The sequence below is a fragment of the Pyxicephalus adspersus genome, chromosome 10 (genome assembly GCF_032062135.1).
Source record: "Pyxicephalus adspersus chromosome 10, UCB_Pads_2.0, whole genome shotgun sequence".
Classification (NCBI taxonomy): Eukaryota; Metazoa; Chordata; class Amphibia; order Anura; family Pyxicephalidae; genus Pyxicephalus; species Pyxicephalus adspersus.
Genome location: NC_092867.1, coordinates 37,947,934 through 37,959,776, shown reverse-complemented (window position 1 = coordinate 37,959,776; position 11,843 = coordinate 37,947,934). Strand labels below are relative to the sequence as shown.

At 35.7% G+C, this 11,843-nt stretch overlaps 1 protein-coding gene across 1 annotated transcript in view; it reads left to right on the top strand.

The window, feature by feature from the left end:
• LOC140338851 (cadherin-23-like) overlaps positions 1-11,843 on the top strand; it is a 327,390-nt gene that overhangs the window by 224,177 nt on the left and 91,370 nt on the right. Inside the window, exons 9-10 of the mRNA XM_072423172.1 lie at positions 4,793-4,864; positions 6,662-6,668. Coding sequence (XP_072279273.1) covers positions 4,793-4,864; positions 6,662-6,668 — 79 coding nt within the window. The remainder of the gene's footprint in view (positions 1-4,792; positions 4,865-6,661; positions 6,669-11,843) is intronic.

Below are 11,843 nucleotides of genomic sequence, written 5' to 3'. Positions count from 1 at the left end.
AAAAAAAACTGTATGTGGACCAATATCTATGGCCTAGCACTTTCATTTTACTTCACATTTGCGTGTTATGTAAAACTTTCTACAAATACACTCTAACCTTCATCCTTGGGCCAGATTAAAAGCTAAAACCTGACCCTCTGAATATATCCTTTACTTGTGACAAGAATACACTGATCTTTATCTTCTACAACAAAGTTTCTCTATATCTCAAAGTATAAATATTCCCTCTCTGCAGGCTAGTTCAAGTGCATGAAAAGCTGGTCACTCCTATGCCAGATATGTTTCTTGTGATTTTCTTATGTTGTATAATGTATCTAGGCAGCTGCAAAATCAGGCTACAGGGTACATATCTAGTAACTTCTAATGCTTCTGCTTCCCTTCCCCGTCTGAGTTTTTTTACTTTACTACAAAATACTGGTGATCCTTTTGAGGTACATAAACTAGCTGATTTTAGAAATACTTATTAATTTTATTAGTCATAAATATTGGTGTTAAAATGTCTATTTATCTGTCTGGAGTTCTGCTTTAACTATTTTAGTAGGCTGTTTTTATAAGCATTAGGTCAAGGTGACCTCTAACTAGGTAGGTGATAAAGTACATCTCTGTATCAGAGTGACTTAGTCTGACTGTTTCACTGTCTCTCTGATGAATATGCATACAAATTTCAAGCATGACATTTTCTCTACTGAGTACAAATGAGAATGCACATTTAAAGGCCCTTAGAAAACAAACTAGAAGCAGAAACTCATTGCATGAAGAGTGCATTAATTAACATTTTCTTTGACACACCATGGAATTTTTGGATGTAATATTGCTATTCTGCAACTCTATATCTAAATATAGAACTCCTGAGATTTTGTATGTATGCATGTTATTATTATTTCTGGATACCTTCTCTGAACAATCAAGATGCCAAAATGAGACCTAAATGTCCTAAGTGAGACAAACTGAATATGTTTGTCTTGCCATGTAGGACATCTTTTTTGTACTTCGAATTTCTCCAGAGAGGATTCCACCTATAGCCCAAAAGTACACAGATAAGTTTTTAAGTTTCAATTGAAACTGCCCTGAGTTTTTGTATTGCACTGGTAGGGTCATATGATTGTAATCTTCCTTGGGGCCTAGGATTAATGTAAATTCATCTGTATTCACTGTAAAAACTTGCAAATTTGCATCAAATAAATAAAAATAAATATACCCATAGCTACCTTTTTAACACCATGCAGCCTACCTGTGTGGCACCTCAAGAGAGGAGCCTTTTGTGTATGGAGAGCAGTACACAATATCTATACCAGTATTTACCCTTTCAAATTATTTTATAGTGACATCCAGTAACCGACCAGTGTGGTAATCAGGTCTCTTGTCCTTGTATGGGTGCATTGTTGTCTGATACTTGTTGTATCGACTTGCTACCCCTGACATTCTGAGTGGATACCATCTGGAATCACCTCTGTATTCTGTTCTCCAATGTTCTGCTTCTTTTAGATACCTCACCTAGGTAATCATTTGTTTGTGTAAATCCTCAGCTCTGTCCTCTGACTAGATGCATTTGATGAATTTCATATGCTGATTTTCCAAAATTCAGCATATGAGCAATGTATGAGCAAAGACAACCCCCTAGGTGTCCTACTTGATATTCCTGTTCTACCTTTCATCTTTCTATTTAATTTATCAAATAATGTGTTAAGCACTGATTTCTGGACTAGTATTCCCATTCATATAGATTAAATCTGTACCTTATTACATGGGCTTTGTAGTATGTTGATTGACTGCACTATGATAAGTAGTATAATTTTTTTATTTTTTTAATAATACAGATGAAGCTTGTAAGTCTGTAGTCTGACATATCAAACACAAAGGCTGTGTAACTAGCAATGTATATATCACAGATTTTACATTGCATATATGTTAAGGTAAAAAATTATTCTAAATTATGTCAGATTAATTTTAATATGTCATACATATAAAAAGTTACAGTATTTTGAATACTATAAATATTTGTCAACGTATCCCTTCCTTCAGTTTAATCTGTTGACTTATTTTACCTTGTAAAGTAAACATACAGTCATGGACGAAAATATTGGCACCCTTGCATTTATGGCAGAAAATGCATCACTTATTCCAGAAAATTGTTGCAATTACAAATGTTTTGGTTTTGTCATGTTCATTTCTTTTGTTGGCACTTGAGGGACACAAAAAAGCTGAGAAAAAAAATCTGAGATATTCTACACAAAACGTCAAAAAAGGGGTGGTTGAAATTATTGGCACGTCAATAATTACACTCAAAAAAAAAAAAAACAAGTACACTCAAAAAAAACTGAGGTTAATCGCTTTCTGTAAAAATCATTGAGTCTTTTACATCACCCTATTTGAATTTTGGACCACTCTTACTTTGCCAAATTAACTAATTACTCCCCTTAAAATGAACTATTTCAACTAATTCCTTTAAATATGTAGTAATTTCATCCATAAAAAAAAACATTATTGCAATGGACACAATAAACCTAGTTATGATGAATTGGCTCCCAAAAATGTAATACGTTTTTATGGCAATTTCAAATGTACCTGCCTTTGAAATATTTTAGGAAACTGAATAGTATTCTGATTTCTTTTGTCCAGGAAGCCAAATGACCTTTTCTCTGTAAAATTGATTTTACTGAATCCTCTCAACTGGGGCAAACTGGCTTACTTAAATAATCTTTACTATTTAGCCTCTCAGTCCTTTCATCATTTCCACTGGTTAAGAGAGGTGAGAACATGCTTTTCTTAAGTATTCCGAACTCCAACTGATAGTAAATTGAGGATCAAATCTACTTTGCATCATTGATATCCCAGTTTAATTAAAAACCCACCTTCCGGGGATCCCATAATTGTAAGAAAAGTGAGGAAAATCTGCAATACAGTAACAGACAACAATAAAAAGCAGAAATAAGTCATACTATCTCCTGCTTAACGTTTAAAAATAATTTAAATTATTTTAAAATTCATTTTGTGTTCCCGGTTAAGACTTGCTTGAGTTTATAAACAGCTTGTTGATTGTCGGATCTAACAATACTGGCATAATTTATATATAACTTTGAACATGTATAAAAGTGTCTTTACTAAATTGGAAGTCAGTTAAAAAGCTAAGTACATGCTATTCAAATACTTAAAAGTATATAGCAGCAGTTTTGTTGCAAGAAGTGACCAGAAATTTCCATTAGAAGGGCAGCATCTGCACAGCAATCACATTCAACACCCAAGTTCTTTTTTTAGGATGTGTCTTCATAAACTTTAGGGAACCATACAGATATATTTTTAAAGCAGTTAATCTGATGTTTGACAAACAGTTGCTATTGGCACATTTTTCAGGTCAATAAAGCCTCAACAGAAGTGTTACCACAAAAATCTGCTCCATCAGGTGTCACCGACACACCAAGTTTTACCCAAAGCATGCAGGCATATATGCATAAACAGATATTTTATAGATATACAATTGGTAACTCTGGCCAAAAATTATTAGCCAAGTCCTCATCTCCTTTTCTAACTAACCCCCTGACAAATGACATGAACTCTGCCACAGAGGAATAACTGATGCCTACCATATGACAAACAGAAGTGCCTTTCGTGTTCAGCGTGTATTTGACAGTAGAATACCTGGGCCTCAGGGGCCAGACTGGATCAGAATTGTGTCAATATGTATTGCATTGGTGAATTGTATATAAAGTGTTGGAATAGGAAATATATGGATGTATAGGATATGTGGTTAGGATATATGTGGCACCCTTTACACTGTGCTTCCACCACAAACCAACACATTTAACATTCTATAAAATTAAATACTGTGAGTATACAGTTGGATTTTATGCTCACATAAGTGCAAATGTTCGCTTACACATTATAAAGAACTTAACCAGCTCTTTATACACTCATGTTCAAATGCGTTCAGTGTGGTCATTAAATATACAAATTATTTTGCTTTGGTTTCCTAAAAAAAATTAACATCCCACTAAGCGATGAAACACACATGCCAAGACACTTTTAGGAAACCCCCCCGTATTCTATGTTGTCTGTTTGTTTTTTTTACAAATAGTATTCAAATATCAGTGTAATATAACAGAGCAATTCACATAATTATGGAGCAATTATTCACACAAGAAATAACGTCTAATAAAAAACATCAATTCGGCATTCCTCGTTTCTAGGACGTCTCCTTCTTCATTGCTTTCTACAATTGATGCAATTTTATATGATTGTACACATTGTATAGCAAAGCACCTATATAATCATTGTTTCCATAATTAGCTGTTTCTTTAGCTCCCTTTTTTTAAGAAATGTACAACACTTTGGTCAATATCAAGCCTTACCAAGCAAGAATGTATTCTGATTAATTTACACAGATTTTCCCTAATCTAAGTACAAGAGAAAAAAGAAACAGGAAAAAGAAAGAAGAAGACTAAGAAGAGTCTGCAGTGGGTTTTGGCAGATCAGGGACAAAATGAATAGGAATACCTCCTCTGCTCAAGACTTGGAAAGATTATAGTTGGTGTAAAATCCCTGATTTAAATTTATCTGATGAATTTACTTACAGGTGTACTTTAATATTTATTGCACTGAAAGACCACACATTTTACTGAGTAATGATTGCCAAGGTTCTACCTGCTTGTTTTTTCCCCATTTTCCTGGGTCATAATGACTAATGAAAGTAAACTGTTTTTATGGAAATGCTTATGTGCTTTTGTTATTGTATCCAGTGAAATTACTTTTTGAGCTTAGTTTGTGAGAGTTTAATTATTTTTTTTTCTTTCATAAGGGAACCATAGTACGGACCATAACAGCTATTGATCAAGACAGAGGTCGTCCTAGAACAATTGTATACACCATAGTCTAAAAAAACACAAAAATCTTTAAAAAAATAAATTAAAAAAATGGTTTAACATGTAATGTAAGTGTACAGTAGCACATATATATATAATAAATGACAATGTCTCTGTGTTAGACTCAATACAGCTATGTTGTATTGAATCCAATACAAAATTATTTAAGTTTCCCGCCCTCACTGATGCATGCACCAACGTCACCGGGAAACCCCGGAGATCGTCTCTGCATTCGCCGGCTGGAGATCGGAGGAGCAGGACATGTCCCCAGGACCTGCAGGGGGGGGGGCTTGTTTTATGTTAAACTGTGACTCGGATTACCGCTATTTGCAGGTAAAATCCACCCCGAGTCACACTCGGGATTACCGCTAGGGGGGTTAATATAGACCATAGGTTCCCAATGGGGGTGGGACTGATGCCAAGTGGGCATTTTTTGCCCAAGACATAATAAAGGGCGTTGAGAACCAGCTGCGGTCCCCTTGGGCAATACACACGGGGATCCCTCTCCCTGTGTGCTGCCCAGGTTTTTCTCCTCCATTTGATTTGATCATTGAGCCGCCCAGCATTTGCATATGGGCAACCCAACAGTGCGCAGGCACCAGTGGGGGCGGGATGGACAGGCATCCCCTATCTTTTTCAGTAGGATTGTGCTTCAGTCTGAACTCATCAAGAGTGGGCATATAGAGTTCTATAGACTTCGGTAATCAGGTGTGCTGTTCCCCGCCCACCTTGCTCTGTGAATTAATCCCACCCCTCATACACCAGCAGCAGCATAAGATCTGTGTCCATGCTGCTGTCATTACCCCAATGTATAAACCTTCATATCTGCGCATATGTGAGATCGTCATCTTTCTTTTTTCATATACAAAAAAGTCGCCCCTCCATTTGCCCATTATCAGAGCCGAAGCCTCCTGAGATTCGTGACGTGCGTATCCCAGGAGGCTCTGCACGCTCATTCAGTATTTACCAGCAGAGGACCTTTTTGTTTTCTAAAAAAAATGGCATTTAATAAAAAAAGACAAAAAACATAGGGTTACCTACCCTTCTAAATAAAATGTGGTGAGATGTAAAAATTGTGCTGATTGGCTTTTTCAAGACCAGGTTCCCTAAAATGTGATTGCATGTTAGGGACCCCTGGGGGCCACTTTCATGGTGCTGCCAATTGTCTGTGTGCTGTGGTGGCTCAAAAAAAAAATTGCCCGCTTACAAAACATTAGGGCTGCATTCAGATTGGCAGTGAGGAGGCACTGCGGTTACCCCTTCCTCATGCCACGGAAGCCTGCTTAATACTGCTCACTGCTGCATTGAGTCAAATCTGCAGCTGCTGCTGTGCGAGGGACTGAGGGACTGAGCGGCTGTCGGGGTGTCTGTTACACATAGCTGGCCACTTGCCAACAAGCTCATCTCACTAAAATATAATATATTTTATATATATATATATATATATTCAATTATATTTTGAGTAAAACACTAATATTGTTAATATCTTCTAATAAAATATTTTTTAGAAAATCTGTCCTTGTTTTATAATATATAGTATAGTATAGTTCACCCAAGGGGGGGGGCTCTCGAATCACTCCTTGAAAAAGTGGGCTCTGACCCAAAAAAGGTTGGGAACCTATTATATGGGCCAAGACAGCATTCTAACCTTTTTACATCTATTCAAAACTAGAATAACACCACTTTTAAAACCTGTAACTTTTGCTTGAAATATATAACTCTGAACATATTCATAGCAACTATATATAACATAACAGGAAGCATGGTTGGCTCAGTGGCTAGCGCTCCTGCCTTTGCAGTGCTAGGTTACAGGTTTCAATCTCGGCCGGGACACCATCTGCAAGGTGTTTATGTGTTCTCCCTGTGCTTGCATGAGTTTCCTCCCACATCCCGAAAATACAATAAAAAAAAATTGGCTTTCCTCAAAAATTGGCCTTAGACTGTGTGATAGACACAGTAGACACAAAGATTGTGAGCCCCTTTGAGGAAGAGTTATACGGACAGTGATATAAATATGAACTGTAAAGCGCTGTGTACTATGTCAGAGCTATATAAATACTGCTTAATATTAATAATAATAATAATAATAACATATTCTCCTGTTGTTATCACTAACAAGAATGCCACACACATATATCCTGGTTTTGTTTTTTTTAATAAGCCCTGCCATAACCCAAAACCTATGATTCAGCATTTACTAATCTATATTAATTACTGTAAAGACTGTAGCACATCAAGGTTAATCAGCAAAGATCTATACAGAATGTATACACATTTGAGGCAAAGGGTAATATGACAAGGAGATTTAGGCAATAGTGATGTTGAAACTGTCACCAGGGGTGAGGTTGGAGATAGAGATAAATGTTGTTTCCTTATGTCAATATAAAGGGCATGGGGATACTATTGGCAGGGAGGGTGAGATAGGTAGAATTGTGAGCAGTGACCCAGAGAGGGGAGCATGAGTTGAGTAAGAAAGAGGTAGCTGTTATGGCAGCAGCAAAAAATGGGTGACAAGACTGGGTGGGTTATACTGGTAGGAAGTATTGTTGATACTAGGGGGATACAGTACTGGGGGGTGTGGAGAATTTGTGAAACAGTTTGCAGAAAAGCCAAGATAAAGGTGTAAAAGGAACAGACGATCAAGCCATTTTCTTTCATCTTCATTTTTTGGTTTCAATTTTCTCCTATCTTGATTGGCCAGGTCAGGTCAGGTTTATTCAGTCTTGGCAGCTACAGGGGGAGCCAGGATTAAGCTGGGTAATCTGGATTCCTATGATTTTGAGACAGCAATCCGACAGGTAAGTATGTTTTGTAGCAGAAGGAACATCGTCTGTCTCTTTCAGCCATAAAGACCTGTCTGATTGCAAATTTTAAAGTGAAAGTTTAATTCCCCAATGACCCTACCTAGCCCCCAAAACTATCCTAAACTGAACCCTTCGCTACCTTGGTACTTGTGTACAGCCTAGCTATTTAAATTTTGTTTACCTATATGACCCAACAAATTATATAACAGCATTTAGTCTACACTTATGTACTTTATATAAAAGCTTTTAGCATCCACTGATGTACACCATAAAAAAATAAAAAATTGCACTCGATTGCTGTGAAACATGCGACATACGTTTAGTCTCCATGGTTTACATAATTTAACAGCATAACTATCACTGCCATATATCAAATAACAACTTTTAGGCTCTTATTCTGTATATCATGTATTATGTAACAGCCTTAGGCCTGTACTGCTTAACATTTATAATAGTCTGTATGCCAGTACACCACATAACACAGCCTTTGGCCTCTGTTCACAATTTAGCAATAACGTGTACATCCTAAACATCATAAACAGCCTTTAGTACAGTGTTTCTACACCAGAGTTCTGTGGAACTCTAGGGTTCCCCCAGAGTTTGCTAGGGAATCCTTGAGCAATGAGCAATTTGTGCCTCTCAGGTTAGTTTAAGGGACACCAATATTTTTTTTTTTGTCTATTAGTAAGGGTGACATTCTTTCCACTGTCTAGCAATTTAGGAGGCTGCTTTAGTGTATGTGGATGTACATTGCATACCATCATTTTCTGTAACATGCTTTTTCAGCCACACATCATATACCAGTCTGTAATATAATATAATATGATATGACAATATATTGTTGGCCTATACTGCTCTCCTATGTTTTTTTTTTAAATCGCTATTCTGTGACAGTTCCCTATATAAAAAAACCCATAGGGCATTTTCCGATACTATATGTTTTGAGGTATTGTGTTCACATAGTCATCATGTTTATTCCTTGATTTTTCTTTTAGCCCAAAAAAAAGAATAAAAGAAAATATTTTTTCTGGACCAGTGTTAAGCAAAAAGAAGAAGTTTTTTAGACTGCACTTTTTAATATTCTTTATTTTAGAAAGAAAGATTTTTAGAAAGCTTTATCAAAATACATAATTGAAAAACATACATAGTACATAAACACATCAAATATACAGAATAAACCAGTGTAAAAAGCAAACCATAAAAAATGGAAACTTGAATATAGGCAAAATAATAAAACCCTTACACCCCAATAACAGCCCGATAAACAAATGACATAAGAATAGCGGAGAGAGTAGACCTTAACTTGGGGTAGGACTATCCAGATTGTGTTTATATACTAGAGAATACATATATTGAAGTCAAAACAACCAAGTGTTTCGTAAATGTGTCTCTAGTATCATGAGTGCTAGTGGTAAGATCCTTTATAAATGTAATTTTGCTAACCACCTAATACCATGAACTAATAGTAGGAGGATTTACTTGTTTCCACATGACCTAACAGCTGTAACCAGATGGCGTAAAACTGAATTCATATACACTTTAGTAGGTACGGTGTTGTGATGGAGGAGGAAGAAGGCAGGATCAAGAGGAAAATGAAAATCTGTGAATTGCTGAGTTGTATTTCTGACCCTGATCCAATAGGGTTAAAGCAGCAGACAAAACCGAATGATGTGTAGCATAGTGCTCCCCTCCATCTTCAATGGCATGGATCCAAAGAAGAAAACAGAGCATATAGACACTCTGGAGTCCTTGATCCCTTTTGACTGTCTTATAACCTGATTCTTAAAATTTGCTGCAATTGGAAGTTTTATGCAGTACTTTACCCTATAGTTATGGTATAAATTTTTCACCCTTATAAGTACCCTAATACTTTGATCCTAAAATGTAACCACAACTAGTATGTCATCAACATTTAAAAAAAAAGTTTAAATATAAAATCAAACACCACATACAGTAATAACACAACAAACATTTGATTTAGTTGTGCTTCAAGTGGCCATACACAATATAATCTGACTTTTTTTTAATTGCATTGCAATGTATATCCAATAGTTCCCATAGCTGTGTGCATAGCTTGCCTCAAATAGAAGCGGCACATAGTTTGATGCCACAGTAGAGATCAGAACATGATGTCAGTTTGCAGAAAGGTATGCACATTTTTGTCTGGTTTTATCTTCTACCCTTTTGGAAAAAAACGTTGATGAAATAAAAATTCTGGTTACTTTTTAAATTTATATATTAAAAGTATGAAAGTGCTTGTGGAGCTATAAATCACATGGAACATTGTTTTAAATGATTCAGTTGTAAATTTACATTGCACTCTAAAAAGGAAGTAGAGCCCACATTTTTGCATATTTTCATGAGCAGATTTGTCAGGTTTCATACAAAATTGCATAATGCACAATAAAAAACAAGCATTTTCTTAGACCACAAGACATATTAGAAAATCTACATTCCAGCCATAAAATAAGAGAGTAGAAGAATAGAAGTAGAGGGAGAGATAAAAGCAGGTTGTCATTACTAGAGATGGGCTTTTAAAACAATAATAACATTAGAAGGATATATGGCAAGACACCGTATGCCTTGAGTACAACCCCTATGTAGCAAATCAACTAAAAGAACTACTCATTTGTGCACTGGTATTCAAGATATTAGATAAGCAGGTAAGCCAGGTAATTGGTTGACCGATTGGCACTGTAATCCTGGATATTCACATGGGCAGAGTTTTACTTTTTTGTGTTTCTATAATATAATATAATTATAACTAAGTTTAACTAAAGTCTAAAGTCTGAACTAAAAACTTAATTAAAAATGTTGGTTATCTCTTTTCTGCTTACTTTGAGGTCTAGATACATTGGCTGGTATTCAATTTTCACAAAGTAGCATAACAAAACATTTACATGTGACTAAAAGACATAAAAAGGCTTTTTTTTAAATTTAGTGTCTGGTGAAAAGAAAGTTTCTGGGGGTGTGCAATTTTACCACCTCTGATATAGTACTATTTTACCAATAGATTGCAAGTATAAAGATTACTGAGATTGTATTAATTTGTTTTTTTTTTTATTTTTGGTTTTCTTTTTTTAAACAACTGCATCTGAAAATCCTACACACAGTAGGAAGAAAATGAGAAGTCAGTCATTGGTTTTGTACATTTTTCTTTACATTTCCTATCATCAGTACCATGCTCTTTCTGCACTGTCACGCCCAGATGTATCAGTGTGAATAGCAAGCCTGCCTTAATCCTGACCAGTGGGTGTAGCTCAGCAGGGACAGCTATCATGGGAAAGAATCATGCAGAACACATCAAAGGCAGAAGCGATTAGCCTGTTTTACAGTTTGAGCACAGCAAGGCTTTGATTCCACTTAAATTTTTGGGAGGAGAGAGAAATATTTTAGGAAGTATTTATAACAGCTGCAGCTCATCTGGCTTGGAGACTGCTGGGAAAATTAATTGCTTAAAATTCTTCTGAGTTCAAGAGAGAAAGGGGTTTACCTCCTGTTGTTAACATTTACTGCATGTGCACCTTTTCTCATATGAAATGAATGATTAGTATACTGTATGTAACTAGTAAATACTTGATATTACAGTGTTTAATGGCAAATGCTATTCACAAATGTTATATTTGACTAAGTATACATGAACCATTTGATTGATTGATTGTGAAATATTAACTTATTCAAGATAAATATTGACCACTGAATGAAAATGAATCGATTATACTATACACACCACATTCAATGCACAGTCAGTTCTTTGGTATCAGTTCTTTGAAATGTAGATCACTCATTGATTTTGTATTACAGAAAGAGGACAGGATCCCAAAAACCCATCACATACAATTTTTTTTTTCTGGGTTGTTTTTTTACAGTGTGTAACATTTTGCTAAACCTTTGTGTATCAGTTCTGTTGGACAGAGAAGAAATGAATTGAATAGACCCAAAAGCTTATCCTGAGCATTTAAATGTACCATACTTTAACATCCAACAATACTTTTTTGCGTTGTCCTAAATTTACAGAAAAATTGTGGTTTTCATGGCATTTGGGTATGCAGTATAGTGAACAGCCCACACTCTTTAGTTTTTACTAAAGAGGGAAATGGTTGGAACCTTTAAGCTTTTATGGCTGTGTTTGTCTGTTTTGAGTAGAGTTTACTACACTTTATGTGTGGTTCTCAGGAGGAAC